Source organism: Mustelus asterias, chromosome 28 (assembly GCF_964213995.1).
Source record: "Mustelus asterias chromosome 28, sMusAst1.hap1.1, whole genome shotgun sequence".
Taxonomy (NCBI): domain Eukaryota; kingdom Metazoa; phylum Chordata; class Chondrichthyes; order Carcharhiniformes; family Triakidae; genus Mustelus; species Mustelus asterias.
Window position 1 is genome coordinate 7,020,399 of NC_135828.1, and position 19,374 is coordinate 7,039,772.

At 45.7% G+C, this 19,374-nt stretch overlaps 1 protein-coding gene across 6 annotated transcripts in view; it reads right to left on the reverse strand.

Moving 5' to 3' along the window:
* Window positions 1-19,374, reverse strand: part of micu1 (mitochondrial calcium uptake 1) — a 126,577-nt gene that overhangs the window by 46,117 nt on the left and 61,086 nt on the right. For 3 of the 6 annotated variants that reach the window (XM_078199464.1, XM_078199467.1, XM_078199465.1), the window contains 3 exons: window positions 17,513-17,675; window positions 11,456-11,499; window positions 6,874-6,912 (listed from right to left, as the gene is read on the reverse strand). In XM_078199464.1, coding sequence (XP_078055590.1) covers window positions 6,874-6,912; window positions 11,456-11,499; window positions 17,513-17,675 — 246 coding nt within the window. The remainder of the gene's footprint in view (window positions 1-6,873; window positions 6,913-11,455; window positions 11,500-17,512; window positions 17,676-19,374) is intronic. The other 3 variants (XM_078199468.1, XM_078199470.1, XM_078199469.1) reach the window with 1 other exon arrangement.

A 19,374-nucleotide genomic window follows, 5' to 3' on the forward strand; every position in this document is an offset into this window, starting at 1 on the left:
TTGAATTGTTTGTATCTCTTTTCCGTTCTCCAGGGACATCTTTATTCTGTTTTATGAGTCTTTATCTCTGACAGTTTTTCACTGTTGAACTGCAGAGTCCACAGACATAAAAGTTTTGCTTCAGTTTTCTGAAGGTTTACTGCTGTTATAGTTATAACACTGCAGATAATAGAGGGGGACAGAAGGGCACTGATTAAATCTTGAGGCTTCCAGAAAAAGTGCAAAAGTGCTTGAGTTTTATCCTTGCAGTATATAGGACCCTTAAAAGGTGAAGGGGGAAAAGTTTGTGCGGAACCGTTAGAAATGGCGGAGGTGCTTAATGAATACTTTACCTCGGTATTCACGGTGGAAAGGGATCTGGGTGGTTGTACTGCTGGATTGCGGAGGACAGAAAGGATCGAGCATGTGGACATAAAGAAAGAGGATGTGTTGGAACTATTGAATGGCATCAAGGTTGGTAAGTCGCCGGGACCGGATGGGATGTACCCCAGGTTACTGTGGGAGGCGAGGGAGGAGATTGCGGAGCCTTTGGCGATGATCTTTGCATCGTCGATGGAGACGGGAGAGGTTCCGGAGGATTGGAGGATTGCGGATGTGGTCCCTATATTCAAGAAAGGGAACAGGGACAGCCCGGGAAATTACCGACCGGTGAGTCTAACCTCAGTGGTTGGTAAGTTGATGGAGAGGATCCTGAGAGACAGGATTTATGATCATCTAGAGAAGTTTAGTATGATCAAAAGTAGTCAGCACGGCTTTGTCAGGGGCAGGTCGTGCCTTACGAGCCTGGTTGAGTTCTTTGAAAATGTGACCAAGCACATTGACGAAGGAAGAGCGGTGGATGTGGTCTATATGGACTTCAGCAAAGCGTTCGATAAGGTCCCCCATGCAAGACTTCTTGAGAAAGTGAGAGGGCATGGGATCCAAGGGGCTGTTGCCTTGTGGATCCAGAACTGGCTTGCCTGCAGAAGGCAGAGAGTGGCTGTGGAGGGGTCTTTCTCTGCATGGAGGTCAGTGACCAGTGGAGTGCCCCAGGGATCTGTTCTGGGACCCTTGCTGTTTGTCATTTTCATAAATGACCTGGATGAGGAAGTGGAGGGATGGGTTGGTAAGTTTGCTGACGACACCAAGGTAGGTGGTGTTGTGGATAGTTTGGAGGGATGTCAGAAGTTGCAGCGAGACATAGATAGAATGCAAGACTGGGCGGAGAAGTGGCAGATGGACTTCAACCCGGATAAGTGTGTAGTGATCCATTTTGGCAGATCCAATGGGATGGAGCAGCAGTATAAAATGAAGGGTACCATTCTTAGCAGTGTAGAGGATCAGAAGGACCTTGGGGTCCGGGTCCATAGGACTCTTAAATCGGCCTCGCAGGTGGAGGATGCGGTCAAGAAGGCGTATGGCGTACTAGCCTTCATTAATCGAGGGATTGAGTTTAGGAGTCGGGAGATAATGCTGCAGCTTTATAGGACCCTGGTTAGACCCCACTTGGAGTACTGCGCGCAGTTCTGGTCACCTCATTACAGGAAAGATGTTGAAGCCATTGAAAGGGTGCAGAGGAGATTTACAAGGATGTTGCCTGGATTGGGGGGCATGCCTTATGAGGATAGGTTGAGGGAGCTTGGTCTCTTCTCCCTGGAGAGACGAAGGATGAGAGGTGACCTGATAGAGGTTTACAAGATGTTGAGGGGTCTGGATAGGGTGGACTCTCAGAGGCTATTTCCAAGGGCTGAAATGGTTGCTACGAGAGGACACAGGTTTAAGGTGCTGGGGGGTAGGTACAGGGGGGATGTCAGGGGTAAGTTTTTCACTCAGAGGGTGGTGGGTGAGTGGAATCGGCTGACGTCGGTGGTGGTGGAGGCAAACTCGTTGGGGTCTTTTAAGAGACTTCTGGATGAGTACATGGGATTTAATGGGATTGAGGGCTATAGATAGGCCTAGAGGTGGGGATGTGATCGGCGCAACTTGTGGGCCGAAGGGCCTGTTTGTGCTGTGACTTTCTATGTTCTATGTTCTATATGATTTTGCAGCGACCTTTTACTGGATTGGAGAGAGTGCGAGCAATAAATTTATAAGCCTTCATTTCCAGGATTTCACCGACACCCTTGAGCAGTTTGTCTGCCGAATCTTGGATGTAGATTACAGCCTGGAATAGGGGAAGAAATAGACTTCAAAGAAAAGCCATTTCTGTCCAACAAGTCCCCTGGGTCAGAGCAGCGCAAGGTCCCCTGGAGCAGACAGACTTGTAGCACTTGAGTTTGACAGAGCGTGGACTTTTCGATGTTCATCTGCAATCTACCCTATCAAAGCTCCTAACACTCTACTAGGTCTGAGGGAAAATCTGCATCAATATTCCCCGATCTCCAAATGTAATCAAAGTAAACGAAAATGGCAAAACTAATTTCCTGCACACAGGCCTCACACCATATACATGTGCAAGTCTCCTCTTCCTCGGTAGCAGCTTCATGCAACGTTTGGCAATCTCATTCCACATTAAGAAAGGGTTATACATTTGTTAATCAGATATTTTTTCCAGGTATTACTTTCAACAGTGGACTGCTGCAAAGATGTGCGGGTTGGGTGGACTGGCCATGCTAGATTGCCCCTTAGTGTCCGGGGGATTAGCAGGTTAAATATGTGGGGCTACGCCGATAGGGCCTGGCTGGGATTGTTGTTGGTGCTGGCTCAATGGGCCGAATAGTCTCCTTCTGCATTGTAGGGATTCTATAATTCTAGGTCCTTCCTAGTAGTTCCCATTAAGAGTCAGTTAGAGCAAGGCGTGTGGCCAATATTTTTACCATTGCGGACAAACCTTTAACAGCTTCCTCTTCCTCTATCCTCAAGTGTTTTGTTATCCTGAAATGGTTATGACTAATTTTCCTCAAAAAATATTCTGCTGTCTCCCTGCTACTCTGAGCTTGCTAACTGGGACCAGGGTTCTCAGGATTCCCTTGCTACCCTAATTTCTATTCTACGTGAAAAGAATCCAGAGTTATCTTCATCCTCTCTATGTCTGACATTACGCTGAAGTGCCGTCTGTTCTGAAACAAACTGCACTATCAGAGAATACAGCAGGATATCGATAGGCTGGAAAATTGGGCGGAGAAATGGCAGATGGAATTTAATCCGGACAAATGTGAGGTGATGCATTTTGGTAGATCCAATTCAGGTGAGAGCTATAAAATAAATGGCAGAACCATCAGGAGCATAGACACACAGAGAGGCGGCACGGTAGCACAGTGGTTAGCACTGCGGCTTCACAGCTCCAGGGACCTGGGTTCGATTCCCGGCTTGGGTCACTGTCTGTGTGGAGTTTGCACATTCTCCTTGTGTCTGCGTGGGTTTCCTCCCACAGTCCAAAGATGTGCGGGTTAGGTTGATTGGCCATGCTAAAATTGCCCCTTAGTGTCCTGAGATGCGTAGGTTAGAGGGATTCGTGGGTAAATATGTGGGGATTTGGGGGTAGGGTCTGGGTGGGATTGTGGTCGGTGCAGACTCGATGGGCCGAATGGCCACTTTCTGTGCTGTAGGGTTTCTATGATTCTATGAGATCTGGGAGTACAGCTCCACAGATCCTTAAAAGTGGCAGCACAAGGGGAAAAGGTGGTGAAGAAAGCATATGGCATGCCTGCCTTCATCGGTCAGGGTATTGAGTATAGAAATTGGCAAATTATGTTACAGTTATATAAAAAGTTGGTTAGGCCACATTTGGAATACTGTGTCCAATTCTGCTCACCACACTACCAGAAGAATGTGGAGGTTTTGGAGAGAGTACAGAAAAGGTTTACCAGGATATTGCCTGGTATGGAGGGTATTAGCTATGAGGAGAGATTGAATAAACTGGGATTGTTCTACCTGGAAAGATGGAGGCTGAGGGGGTGATAGAAGTTTATAAAATTATGAGGGGCATAGATAGGGTGAACAGTTAGAAGCTTTTCCCAGGGCAGAAATGACCATTACAAGCAGACACAAGTTCAAGAGAAGGGGGGAAAGGTTCAGTGGAGATGTGTGAGGGAAGTTTTTTTACACAGGTGGGGGCCTGGAATGCGCTGCCAAGTGAGGTGTTGAGGCAGACACGTTAGCAACATTGAAGACTTATCTGGATAGACACATAGACAGATGGGGAATAGAGGGATACAGGTGGTTGGTTTAGATAAGACAACATGATTGGGGAGGCTTGGTGGGCCGAAGGGCCTGTTCCTGTGCTGCAATGTTCTTTGTTCTCAGATTTTCTTCAGTTAAATCCCAAAGGTAAACAGAGTAAAAAAACTCAAATACAGACTGAGATTCTAACATTAACCCTGGAAATATACTTTTGCAGCAGCACTCCAGCAACCGTAGACATATCAATACTTTGCTCCTGAGATACAAACAACATTTACCGCAAATATTTCAAATACATTAGGTATGCAATTTGCATTCAGCACCTCAATAAAAGGTGGAGTGCACCCCATAACACCCGACCATGGGCGTCATGGCGGCACGGTGGTTAGCACTGCTGCCTCACAGTGCCAGGGACCAGGGTTTGATTCCAGCCTTGGTTGACTGTGTGGAGTTTGCACATTCTCCCCCATGTCTGCGTGGGTTTCCTCCGGGTGCTCCGGTTTCCTCCCACACTCCAAAGATGTGCAGGTTAGGTGAATTGGCCATGCTACATTGCCACGTAATGTCCAAAGATGTGTAGGTTTGGTAGGTTGGCCATGCTACACTGCCACTTAGTGTCCAAAGATGTGTAGGTTAGGTGGATTGGCCATGCTACATTGCCACTTAGTGTCCAAAGATGTGTAGGTTTGGTAGGTTGGCCATGCTACACTGCCACTTAGTGTCCAAAGATGTGTAGGTTAGGTGGATTAGCCATGGTAAATGCAGGGGGTTACAGGAATAGGGCTGGGGGCGGTGGGGCTGGGTAAGATGCTCTTTCGGAGTGTCAGTGGAGACACAATGGGCCGAATGAGCTCCTTCTGCATTGTAGGGACTCTATGCTTCCATGGTGCTACAGTGTTCTTCCCTGTCTCTACATAAGATCCTGAACAACAGACCCCAATTAGTGCCCTGGGCAACAATTCTCCCTCAACCACACAAAACAAAATGACGTCGTCAGTTAATTTAATTCACTGAGTCACTCCCACTCTATCCTCAACCTCCTCCACTGTTCCAATGAGGCTCAACGACAGCACCTCACCTTTTGATTAACCGCTTTCAACATTGAGTGCAACAATTTCAAATTTTAATCACTCCATTCTTTTCCTTGGACAGCTGCTTCTGGTATTGATCCTGCTGCGCTTTGCTTCTTCCCCTAGACCCCATCTTCTGTCCCATTACCACCCACTTTCGCCTTGCTCAACTATCCCTTTTTGTCACTTAAATCACTCCGGCTTCTCCTCCTGTTCTTTCCTGCTTTCCCTGCACCCTGTCCTTGCTGAAGACCTGTCGCATATATAACATTTTCCAGTTTCGATGCAGGGTCGCAGACTTGAAGCACTAACTCTGTTTTTCCCTTTCCAAAGATGCTGCCTGACCCGCTGCATATTTCCAGCATTTCCTGATGAGTTATCTCATTGACATTGGTGCAGAACTTGCTGTGCATAAAATGGCCCCTCCGATCACCTGCATAACTGATTAGTTTGGGAAGTTTCTGAGCAACATGATGAAGTACTATGTAAATTAAACTTATCTTTCTCTCTGCAATCAGTGTACTTGTTACATTCATACCCTAAATTTTCTACTAAAAAAAATGCACAAAGATTGGCCATTATGCAGATAACCTTTGGAACCACTGAGCAAGATTATGGTGCTGAGCAGGGAGGTAATTAGAATTCCCACAGAATATTAAGTTTATTTATTAGAGTCAGAAGTAGGCTTCCATTAACACTGCAATGAAGTTACTGTGAAAATCCCCTAGTTGCCACACTCCGGTGCCTGTTCGGGTACAACCAGCACATCTTTCCGTCGATGGGAAGAAACCAGAACACCCGGAGGAAACTCATGCAGACATGGGGAGAACATGAAAACTCCACACAGACAGTGACCCAAGCTGGGAATCGAACCTGGGTCCCTGGCCCTATGAGGCAGCAGTGCTAACCGCTGTGCCACCGTGTCACCCCCTATTCATAATAGATATGCATTCGTAATAAAGAGCAGTGTGAAAATCATTTTAATTTAATCGATCAGTCTTTCCTGGCGTCTCAGGCACTTGCAACACAGCATGCTAGGACAATCCAGTCAGGAATATGGGGGCGAGGGATGGGGGGGGGGGGGGGTGGTGATTGAAGGGAGGTGGGCATCCTACGGAAGAGAGCATGGTAAACGCTGAGGTGCATACTGGGTTATGCACATGCTCACACACCTCATACCTGCCAGAAATCCTGACGAGTGGGGAGTGTGGTTCAGAATGTGGTGAGGAGGGAAGAAAATGGGGGTCTGGTTACATCACAAAATTACAGTACATTGAATGATTATTAAGCAACACAGCAGACAGAAAATAAGAAACAGTTAATGGCTACATCAACACTTAAGCCGACAGCAGCTTGGTTGAGATGGTTAGGCTCCTGTCCTGGTAAGCTGACAATGTTAAAACTTTGGCAGACGAAACATACAAGGACTCACGGAGCGTTAACAAATATTAGTCAAAACATTTTAGTGTTAGAGTGCAGGCAGCAGCCAATATGCTTCTCGTTTAAAATGTATCACCCACAATATTCCTGTCCAGGGAACTGTTCATAATTAGAATATACACCTGCAGAAATGACCCAAGCACATGCACAGTGTGCTTTATTTGAGATCTTACTGTTATTTTTACAACTCTCTATTAAGTGCAACGCAGTCTAACAGACTACATTGCGCCTATAGAGCAGCAGCAATAAGACGGCAGTGTACCTGTAGAGAAACAACAGCCATACGGAGACTGCAACACATCTGTAGGGAAAAAAAACAGCCACTGTGAAACTATAGTATACCTGTAGAGATAAAAGTTAACCTGCGGTTAAACTGCAATCCACCTGTGGATGAAAAGAACAGGGAATGCGAGACTGTAGCGAACTCTGAGTGACGGGAAGGCCAGTGAGACTGCGATACAAGCGTCCAGAGAGAACGCGCAGTCATGAGGTTACAGCATAATAAAGAACTGTCAGAGTAGAGCCAGCAGTCAATTATAATTGCAATTGTTGGTTTGTGAAACTACAACAGTGCTGTTTTTTTCAAATCAGCTCAGGGAGAGGGTGAACATTGCTGGAAAGAGTAAAAAAAAAGGAAAGGTTGATCAGGATGCAGCAATGGGGGTGAGGGTAGCTAGATTGAGGTTGAAAGAGTTTCCCTACCAATCGGAGCAGTATTCAGGTCCAAGACTGATTTGGGTTTTACAGAGAAAAGACATTGAGGCACCTTCTCCCCATGTCTACGTGGGTTTCCTCCGGGTGCTCCGGTTTCCTCACACAGTCCAAAGATGGACTGCACGGCACGGTAGCACAGTGGTTAGCACTGCTGCTTCACAGCTCCAGGGACCTGAGTTCGATTCCCGGCTTGGGTCACTGTCTGTGTGGAGTTTGCACATTCTCCCCGTGTCTGCGTGGGTTTCCTCCGGGTGCTCTGGTTTCCTCCCACAGTCCAAAGATGTGCGGGTTAGGTTGATTGGCCATGCTAAAATTGCCCCTGCTAAAATTGCCCCTTAGTGTCCTGGGATGCGTAGATTAGAGGGATTAGCGGGTAAAATATGTAGGGATATGGGGGTATGGCCTGGGTGGGATTGTGGTCGGTGCAGACTCGATGGGCCGAATGGCCTCTTTCTGTACTGTAGGGTTTCTATGATTTCTATGTGTGGGTTAGGTGGATTGGCCATGCTAAATTACCTCTTAGTATCAGGGAGACTAGCTAGAGTAAATGCATGGGGTTATGGGGATAGGGTCTGGGTAGGATTGTGGTCAGTGCAGACTTGATGGGCCAAATGGCCTCCTTCTACACTGTAGGGTTCTATGAAAAGAGAAGAACTTGGCACCAAAGGGGAAACTGAGCTTCTGGGAGGCAGCATCGTTGAGAACAAATCTGAAAGATCTGTTTGAAACCAGACCAGATATTGTGACACCAAGAAAGTCGAGGGATAAATTCTGGGTGCAGCCAAAGACAAGAGATCGCAGCTGTCGTGAGACTCTTTCAGACCAGATTGGGTAGTCATGGCATGCTGCTTTTCCTGGAGCGCATTGAACCATAGGAACCCTACAGTACAGAAAGAGGCCATTCGGCCCATCAAGTTTGCACCGACCACAATCCCACCCAGGCCTTACCCCGATATCCCTACATATTTTACGCACTAATCCCTCTAATTTATGAATCTCAGGATACTAAGGGGCAATTTTTTTTAGCTTGGCCAATCAACCATTCGGCCCATTGAGTCAGCACCAAACACAATCCCACCCAGGCCCTACCCCCAAATCCCCACATATTTACCCATGAATCCCTCTAACCTACGCATCTCAGGACACTAAGGGCAATTTTAGCATGGCCAATCAACCTAACCCGCACATCTTTGGACTGTGGGAGGAAACCGGAGCACCCGGAGTAAACCCACGCAGACACGAGGAGAATGTGCAAACTCCACACAGACAGTGACCCAAGCCGGGAATCGAACCCAGGTCCCTGGAGCTGTGAAGCAGCAGTGCTAACCACTGTGCCACCGTGCTGCCCTAAAACATTGCTGAAACAGTTGGGTTTTTATGGCAAGTTTAGTTCTGATTTGACCTCACCAGCTATATCTAGGGAAGGATACAAGTTATAAAAGCTGCTAAAGTTCTTTTCTAATCACGTTCACTCTTAGATAACAGGTTGCTTTCGGAATAAAGCAGGCAATCTGTGTTTTCTTTATCTCGTTAACATTGCCAAATGGAAGAAATGATACCACCGCGCAGCCACAGATCTCTAGTTTTAAGCCTTTATGAACTAGTGACGTCGCTATACCATTGGTTTAAAAAAGAAATCCTGCGCAATGTGAAATATTGGATTTTGCTAATTCTGCATCAAAATACTCAGCATAAAAACTGGAGAAAATTATTCCCCGAGAGGTTATCAAAATACATTTTGAAAGCTCAGAAAAAGCCCGAGCGACTGGGTAGCTCCTGCAGGAAGAATAAGCAAAGGATAATGTTAATACCAAAAGGCCGGTGACACTGCCATACATGCGTAGAGAGAGAACACATGCATGAAACTTCAACACAATATAAAACAGCAGTTCATCCGTTTGCAAAGGATAAAATAGTAGGCCGTTAGGACACATCCATCACTGCAGGTACGACTGGGCGAGCATCAACAAATACAAGAATGCACTGGTGGGTAAAATTAATTTGTGATGTCCACGTTAACAATATACAGAGATAAATTATAGCACATACAGGAAAAATGTCAAGGGGAACTACTTCCGGACTGCTGTTGTTCCTGGAAAATGCGCAACAATCAACTTAAAACAAACATGTTAAACAGCCAGTATTTGTTTAGGAATTGAGGGCCAGCATAGGTGAATAATGCCAGTCGGAAAATAAACTTTAAATTGTTGAGGTTATCTTTTGCAAAAATAGTTAACTCGTTAAAAGACATGTTGCTAAAATCTGGTGGGCTACATATTACTATTGCGTCAAATATCCTATTCCCAAATAATTATTTTTTAAAACATTAGTCAAGATCTTTCGGTTAGTGTTGGAGGGGGTGCATTTGACGCAGACTCCAATTGAAGCTTCTCATTTACCGTTTTACACTGGAGTCTTTGCACCTTCCGATGCCAGCTCCAGCAGGGATGCACTCAGTCGGAGGCAAATTCCCAGTCGAGCCAGGTCCTCCTTTCTCATCATCACCTGAAGGCATACCCCTGAGGTCTGTCAGCTTTGACAAAGGGTCACCTGGACTCGAAACGTCAGCTCTTTTCTCTCCTTACAGATGCTGCCAGACCTGCTGAGATTTTTCCAGCATTTTCTCTTTTGGCCCCCTGAGATTCACTGACTTGCTTTGTTTTACATGGAGCTGTCAACCTCCGAAACTGCACAGCGTCACCCCACCAACGGTGCTACTCCCCTCACATCCCAACAATGTTCACCCCTCTCCTCTCTCACCTCCTAAATTGCTCAGCCCCCTCGCTCCTGACAAACGTTGGCCCCCTTCCCTTACCCCCTCGACAATGTGCACAAAACCTCCCTCGCCATCGACAATAGTCATGTCCTCACCTAACCCCACGAAAAGCTCAACTCCCAACTGCCTTCATGTACTCTCCACATATGTTGATTCACCTGACATTGGCCAGACAGGAACCAGGAATTCTGGAAAGCAAGTTAGGAGAGGGGGTGCAGGAGAGGATGAGCACTTCCTGGTGGGGGTGAGCGCCATTCCAGGGGCCACACACGAATAATCTGTTGGCCAGAGGGGCATAAATGCAATGTTAGAAACAAGAGCCAAACAATGTCATGCTACCCTCTAATATTTACCATTCAGAGGGCACCTGGTATGTAGAAAACGTAATTCCAATAAGGAGTCAATACCCTCCAGGGAGGGAGGGAGAGAACTTTTGGGAATAAAAATATTAGTAAGAAAGTAGGATATTGAAAAATTAAGAGAGAATGTTTCCTCAGTTTATCCAGTCTCTGGGACATTAACGAGTCACCGGGCCCCTGTTCGTAACTGAGGGGAGAATGCAACCTGAAGGAAATAAGGTGGGTGAGGAACATTTCAATATCTGTTGACCTGGTCTTAGCACTGAAAAAGGCTCCACCAATCTATCTGCGGTCTCTTTCCATCTCCTGCAGCATTCCAGTCGTTTATGTGGTGATTTAGCCTAATCTTGCGTCATCAACAAATAAAATAGTACAACTTTTGGGTCGATTATTACAGAAGATGAGAAACAGAATGGAGAGAAGTTAAATTTCATTTTACATTTGTCCTGCTATGAGGCCACGTGCTCTCTTCTGCAGCTGTATTCCACATCTCGACAGTCTCTCTCAGTCATGCACTTGGGCCCCAGAAGATAACAATGGGATGGTTGACAGCTTGCTAGCAGGCTTGCTCCTAGCTGTGTGTTAAGATGCCTCCCGATGCTGTGATCATGAATACAGTGGAGGATTGAATTACACATTGTTGTACTACCCGACAAAGAGTTTGAATGGCTGTTGGTAAAGCAATGAGGAACTTTGCCCGCTGAAGAAACAGTATTAGTTACATCAAATAAACAGAAACATTAGAACCACAACAGGTTTATCTGGAAATGGACTTTAGTCGATCACTGGGATATTTCATCTACTATATATTATACACAGATCGTGCACAAGATATTGTAAGTGAACCTCAACATGATTCATCCTCATTTGCTTTCTCTTACATAAGATGCGCACTAGGCCAGTGTGGCGTCCTAGTAACTACTTTTGCTACGAACCTGGAGTCAAACACCTAGATGACAGCTATATAACATGCGAGGCAATATGGTGACACTAACCTTCCCATCGTATCGTTTCACTATGAACTGGTCCAGTCCCTGATCTGAGAGAGAGAGAGAGAGAGTGGGTTATGATTAAAAATCACCATGCAATTCTCCACCAGCTTGCTGTTGATTTATTAATTCAGATCCTTGGCTAATCATACATCTGTTGACTGCCCTGGAGACATTATAATTGTAATTGAAAACTCATTTCATACCTTTCATTTTACAACAAATGATTTTCAAAAAAAGTGGTTCTAACATGTCAGGCGATATTGATGTAGCTTTCAGAGCATACACTGCCGGAAGATCTCTCATATATTGCTCCCGGCACGTTAGAGGATACACTGTTTTGAGGATAGAAGTGTTATTGCCATATAATGCACAATGTGTTCTCCCAGTGAAGTGGGACTGTGCTCTTTAATATCACAAAGTCAAAGATGTTGTTAAGCAAACAAAGGCTGAGTTTTGATCACTATTTAGGGCAGCAATGATGAACAGCAGCCTAGACTCAGAAGAGTGGAGTGTGAAAAGTGGGAGATAAAATTGTGGGAGACTGCAATGGTAGTGCACAGCACAACGTCACTGTTCGATTGCCAATAGGACAAGGGCTCGAGGTCTATGCACTGGGGACTGGTGTGTCAGTGGATGGATGGGGGTCAGGAACCAGGGCCGCGATTCTCCCATCGCAACCTGCAACTTTTCGGGCAGGTCGAGGTGGGAGACGCGCGTCGCCGGCCTTGAACCGGGATTTGCGCATACGCCGGGAATGCATGCGCATCTCCCAGAGCTGGCGAACAGTCGCCGGTCAGACCAAGCTGGAAACCAGCGGCAAGGCAGGTAAGTAATTTAAATCATTTAAAAATGTATTTTAAATATGTTTATTAGTTCATTATCGGGAACTTTCAGGTCCCGGTTGAATCTCCCATCCCCGCCAGGAGTACTTCATCCCGGCGGGATTCAGACTAGCTCCCCACGTTCAGGGAACTAGCGGAAGACTCCGCCGGAATGAAAAGGGGACAATTGGGACCCCCAGGGAGTCTGGCGGCAGGGGGTGGGGGTGCCCCCTGGACATGGGCAACCTGGTAGTGCCAACTTGTGCCCCCGGCACTGCCCAAGGGCAAAGTGCCCATGCCCAGGGGACACCTTGGCACTGTCCATCGGGAAGTGCCAAGGGGGCGGGGCCTATTGTGGGAGGGCCCAGGGGTGATCGGTGGGGGTGGGTCCCGCTGCCACTCTGCAGACAGGATCGGTCTGGGATGGAATGAGGGCAGCAATTGGGGCGAGCTGGGGGGGTGGGAGGATCACCACTGCTGGGGGGGGTGGGGCGGGGAGATTGGGCTGTGCATCGGGGTGCTCTGGGACGGGGGTAGGGAGGGGGGGGGTCAGGACTGGCCTGGGAATTGTTGTGGGGGCCGTAATCGGGCCCTGGGGTTTTGGGGGGCTGGAGGGGCAGCACTGCGGGGGTCCCGGGCTGGTCAACAATCAAGCTGGCCAGCAAACGGGGAGACTGGCAGATCGGGGCGACTGCGCATGTGCAGAGTTCCAGAACTGTCAAACTCTGGTGCGAATAGGCCACGCCCCCCTGGGATTTTAATGATATTCACGACTGGGACCTCTGCAGTGCACAGAGTGCGGAGATTCAGGTGAGAAGCTGAACTGACAAAACAGCCGGGATTAGAACAGTTTTCCCGCCAATTCAGTATTTTTGGGAGAATCGCCCCCCGCCCCCCAGGTTTGGGACAGAATGTGTGTGGGGGCAGTTAGGTCCTTGATGAATTGTAGAATACAGTGGTTAACACTGCTGCCTCACCACGCCAGGGACCCGGGTTCCATTCCGGCCTTGGGTGACTGTAGAGTTTGCACATTCTCCCCGTGTCTGCATGGGTTTCCTCCCACACTCCAAAGATGTGAGAATTAGGTGAATTGGCCATGCTAAATTGCCCCTTAGTGTCCTAAGATGTGTAGGTTAGGTGAATTAGCCATGGTAAATGCACAGTTATGAGGATAGGGCGGGTGGGGGAGGGGCGGGGGGCAATGTGCCTTGGTAAAATGCTGAGTCAGTGACTGATTCAATGGACTGAATGGTCTCCTTCTGCACTGTAGCGGTTCTATGATTCTAATATTTAATCATAAAAGGTAGGCACGTTTGAGTACAACTACAGTACAAATAAAGATTACATTCTAGCCAGTGCTTTAACAATGACAGCTTATAATAAACTGGGACGGCACGGTAGCACAGTGGTTAGCACTGCTGCTTCACAGCTCCAGGGACCTGGGTTCGATTCCCGGCTCGGGTCACTGTCTGTGTGGAGTTTGCACATTCTCCTCGTGTCTGCGTGGGTTTCCCTCCGGGTGCTCCGGTTTCCTCCCACAGTCCAAAGATGTGCGGGTTGGGTTGATTGGCCGTGCTACAAAAAATTGCCCCTTAGTGTCCTGAGATGTGTAGGTTAGAGGGATTAGCGGTTAAATATGTAGGGATAAGGGGGTAGGACCTGGGTGGGATTGTGGTCGGTGCAGACTCAATGGGCCAAATGGCCTCTTTCTGCACTGTAGGGTTTCTATGTTTCTATAAATAGTACAAGTGCACTTTTTGAAATAGCTGAAGAATTTAGCAGATATCAGAAGTGGTTTAGTGAGAGTTCTAATTTAATAAGGTCACATCAAGTAGGTACTTGTGAACCCTTAGTAGTGCTACTAAGCCAGTCAGCTGCTTTAGCCAAATCTAAATACTCATTGCCTTGGCCATGCCAATGTCACATTTCCTGGTAAGCTGAGTGGCAATAATGCATTAAAAAGCAAAGCTCTTAAAACTGGCACTGATACCTCCATCAATACAGGTGCAATCATAATGAAGAGCGATGTCACAAAAGCAGTAACAACGTACAAAATATCCCAGAGTCTCAGAAAACCAACATAATCCAACAACAATCACATGTTTGTAAGGAACAGTGAGAAATTCTTACACTGAGGTAAACTGAAAGCACTTTCGAGCTGTAATACTGAAACATGACAGATGATCAAGTTTAATCTGACCTTCCTCTCGTACTGTACGAATAATTCAGGGGCAGAAAATTTACATACCAAGCTTGTCCATTTTACTTGCATAATTTTTTCAGAAGCTTGTGTACTTGTAGATCCATTACTTAAAGCAAGATAATGGCAGGGGGAGTACGCTCAGCATTAGAGACTAAGAATTTTTACACTCCATTCCAAGACTTAAAGCAGAGGAGAAAGGCCAAGAGATTTGAGGTATTTAAAATCATGAAAGGTTTAAAATTATTTTCAATGGCGAAGGGCTCATTCACTGAGGGCACAGATTTAAGGATGATTGACAAAAGCAACACAGGAGGAGAATTTTTTAAGCAATGACTGGTTCATAGAATCCCTACAGTGAAGAAGGTCATTCAGCCCATCGAGTCTGCACCAACTTGCTGATAGAGTATCTTACCCAGGTCCTCTCCCCCACCCTATCCCTGTAACCCCACACATTTACCATGGCCAATCCATCTAATCTACACACCGTGGGACACTAAGGAGCAATTTAGCATGGCCAATCCACCTAACCTGCACATCTTTGGACTGTGGGAGGAAATCTGAGCACCCTCAGGAAATCCACGCAGACACGAGGAGAACATGCAGACTCCACACAGACAGCCATCCACGGCCAGAATTGAACCCGAGTCCCTGGCGCTGTGAGTCAGCAGTGCTAACCACTGTGCCACCGTGCCGCCCAGGTTCGGATTTAGAAACCCAGCCACTGGTACAGACAAGCCAGGGTATATCCGTGCTGGTTTCCAGCCTGGGTAAATGGAGAGGGTTAGCAGTGGGAAGGGTATTTGGCTGTGAAACCACTGGCCAAATATTAAGAAAAAAAATGATGGTTGATATGAAAGCGTAATGAACCAGCATTGGGGCTGGGAAAAGCTAAAAGGCAAAGAAAGGAACGTAAAGATTTGGAATTCCTAAGTTCTGAAGAATCATATTGGACTTGAAATGTTAACTGTATTTCTCTCTGCCCAGATGGTGCCAGATCTGTTGAGTTTTCCAGCATTTTCTGTTTCATTTTAGGAATTAAAATGCCTGTTAGGGTGGTTCAATAGCCTTCAATAGAGTTTCAAAGGAGAAAAGTTGTTGGAATATGGAGAGAGGGAGGGTGAGTAGGACTAACTGCATTGCACTTCAAAAGAGCCAGTGCGGACTCAGTGGGCTGAATGGCCTCCTCCATATTCTAGACTAGCCTAGTACCTGTGCAGTACCAAGTCAGTGTTAGACTGCCAGAGGAGCCACCTTTCAGAAGGGATATTACACTTTCAGAAGGATGAGGGGATCTGATCGAAGTATATAAAATTTTAAAAGGGTTTGATAAAGTAAATGTAGACCAAATGTCTCTTCTTATGGGTTGAAAAGTATAGGTTGATTTAAAACTGAGAAGCGGAGGAACTACTGCTTGCAGAGGGTGGTGAATTTGCTGCCTCATAGCACGGTGGAGTCTGAATTGTTGAATGGTTTTGAGAAGGAGATAGATATATTTCTAATAAAAAAGGGATGAATGGAACAGCTGGGGAGGTGGATTTGAGATCAGGGAGAGATTAGCTATGATTTGATTGAATGGAGCAGGCTCCAAGGGCTGAATTTGCCTACTTCTGCTCCTAATTCCTATGTTTTGCTAAGGTGTTGTCTACCATTCCTAGATGGACATGTCAAAAAAAAGCAGCAAGGCTGTTCTGATTCTGATAACCTGGCCTCTTCCATGAGCAAGAGCTGGGATTTATAAATAGCTGCAAATCTTCAAAGTCTTCCAGAATCAATTAATCTCCAACTTCAGGATGCGACGACCTTTGACCATTTCCCCACAGGGAATACCTGAGCAGCAACCAATGCAAACAAAGCTCTACCAGAGCAGCGTAACCATCAAAACTGTTCTCCAGACCCAAGGCTAGCCATCAGTAACACAACAGGAAATAAACCGAACTTAAGACTCACCTGATGAAGGAGCAGCGCTCCGAAAGCCCGTGATCCCAAATAAACCTGTTGGACTTTAACCCGGTGTTGTGAGAGTTCTTAATGAACTTAAGACCGCTTTTGTAATGCCTAACATGGACTGCAGGTAGAATTCAAATGAAAAGTTGGAATCAAACCATAATTTCTCAGAATTCCACAGTCTAAAGAACCAAATAAGTAGCAAGATCCAAGATGAACAGAAACCTCTGATAATCATTACATTCTAAATAAAATTTATTTCACCTCCTGCTCATCAGTCTAAAGAGCCTATGCATATGCTCGAATAGTTTCTACTGCTCTGCCAGAGTAAAAAAGCTGTGTAAGATATTTTGTTCTGCAGCAAATGTACAACATCACTCACCTGCGGACTAACTCCCCAAGCTATTAGCATGAGAGTAACTGAGCACATCCCCATATTAAATTGGATTTTGATTGCTAGGCAAGAGGATCTCGATGTAATTTTCCATTTCACTATACTTGACTGAAGAACTTGAATCGTACTCTGTGACGGCCAAGGACAGAAGTTTAAAGGGACTTTAAAAAAATAACAAGATGTTGTTGCAATTTAGAGCAACTCGTTGCTCTGCAGAGATGGTGGGAGGTATGTATCTGTGCCCTACTCATTCACTCCTAGGTGTTCAAAAGTACAAAGGGCACCTGGACATAATATTGTTGCATGAAAAGTGAATGAAAGATGTATCCTTACATTTAACTGCTATGATTTATATCAGCTTCCAGCTGGTGCACCAAGGTGGAGTACAGACAGTAAGAAAAGATACTGCCTATACTGCTAATCCTATCACAGATTAAGAGCAGGGAGAGATGCTTTGAACTTCTTCCCACAACCGCACTGACAAGGTTATCAGTTTCTCCCCCCCCCATCCTACAGGTGACCGACTCAGGCACAGCTCTCCGTAATCTGAGCGCTAACGGCAAAATTAGAATTCAAACTTTGTTGCCTGAAGACTGGGCGGTAGACAATGTAGAGGTTTTATCACCACGAGAAGAACCTTTAACTATAAGTTAATTAACTGAGTTGAATGCTAAAATTGCCCTGCGACTTTCACTCACTCTCTGGCTGCTTTTCATTTGGTGTAATCGACCGAACAAAATCTTGTGGTGTCATGAAGACTTCGGAATCTCCGTTCTCATTGATGATCTTCAGTGTTGCGAAGTATCGGAAGATTTTGTCTGGAGTGGAGTAGGCCCGAATTCGATTCTCATATTCCATCACCTGAAAAGGAAGGGAAGGTGAATTGCAATCGAGAACTCCTCTCATGGGTCACGGCAGGGAAAGTTCATTGTTGAACATGAAAGCGCAGTGCTCCAACAAAATCTCCAACGTTTGGTTTGAACGTTGCTTCATAGAGAAGGAACATGTCCCCGATATCCAGAATGCCAAATGACAAAAAATATCCCTATGATTTTATACTGATGGAGTACATTTTTTTTTGTTTATTTATTAGTCTCACAAGTAGGCTTACATTAACACTGCAATGAAGTTACTGTGAAAATCCCCTAGTTGCCGCACTCCGGCGGAGCGTACACTGAGTACACAGTCCGGGTACACTGAGGGAGAATTCAGCATGGCCAATGCACCTAACCAGCACGTCTTTCGGACTGTGGGAGGAAACCGGAGCGCCCGGAGGCAACTCACGCAGACACGGGGAGAATGTGCAAACTCCACACTGACCCAAGCCGGGAATTGAACCCGGGTCCCTGGCGCTGAGAGGCAGCACTGCTAACCACTGTGCCACCCTTTCTCGTACATTTTTCAGTTGGCATTGCTGCCGTACAAATGCTTGCGCTACTGTCCTCTTAATTACAATAACTTCAACAACAATGCAGGTTTAACCCATTTATTTTAAATTACCCACAATAACAACTGATTCCTTTGCCTAACAAGAAACTATTTATTTTCACCTCAAAAATACTCAATGTTCCCGTCCTCACTGCCTTCCTCCAAAGTTGCACAAACCCTCAAGGGAAACAAATTCTCATCTCATCCCGAAAAGAGTGACCTCTAATTTTAAAACAGAGCTCCCTCGTACTGGACTCATCCACAAAAGGAAAGATCTTTCCACATCAACCTTCTAATATACTTCAATCAGGTAACCCCTCAATAAACTATAGTGGAAATTAAGTGAGTTCCTGCAGTAATTTTGTACGTTTGTTGCAGTAGAGTCATAGAAGTTTACAGCATGGAAACAGGCCCTTCAGCCCAACTTGTCCATGCCGCCCCTTTTTTTAACCCCTAAAGCTAGTCCCAATTGCCATATCCTTCTATACCCATCTTACCCATGTAAATCCAGTAAATGTAATATGTATGTTAAATGTTAGTATAGCATTTGTGTTAATGTTAACATCTACTATGGATTTGTCACACTTCAAAATGTCACATAAAAAAAAATATTCCAGTCATCTCATGCCATTGCTTTCTTGCTGCCTGGAGCCACAGATTTACAAGCATCCTTCAATGTGCAAACTTCAATCAGCTTCAGTAATTAATCTGATGCCCTCGCATCAGCAGTCTTTGTAGCTTTCAAGAATCTGGTTACATTAAATGTAACATCACCTGAGCAACAAAATAATGCACGGAACACTACATGGTACATGACTCCTGTCATTGCAAACACCATACACACTGACTATTGGGCAATTTGCTATTATAATGCAATCCTTTTCAAGAGAATTCTTGAAGCATTCTGCAGAAACATCGCAGTTTCAATGCTATTGCTTATTCAACAAATACTGATTTAAAACACTTTTTTCCTTCACTTTTACTTTCAAATCAAATCTGCATAAACTCGCAATGTTAGAAGGACTTATTCTCCCTCACTGCAATATATTTCGCCAATTAAAATTTGATTTAATTTTCCACATTATTTCTAATGTTATGATCCCAGCTGATGTTATTCCTGGACAAGTCGAAT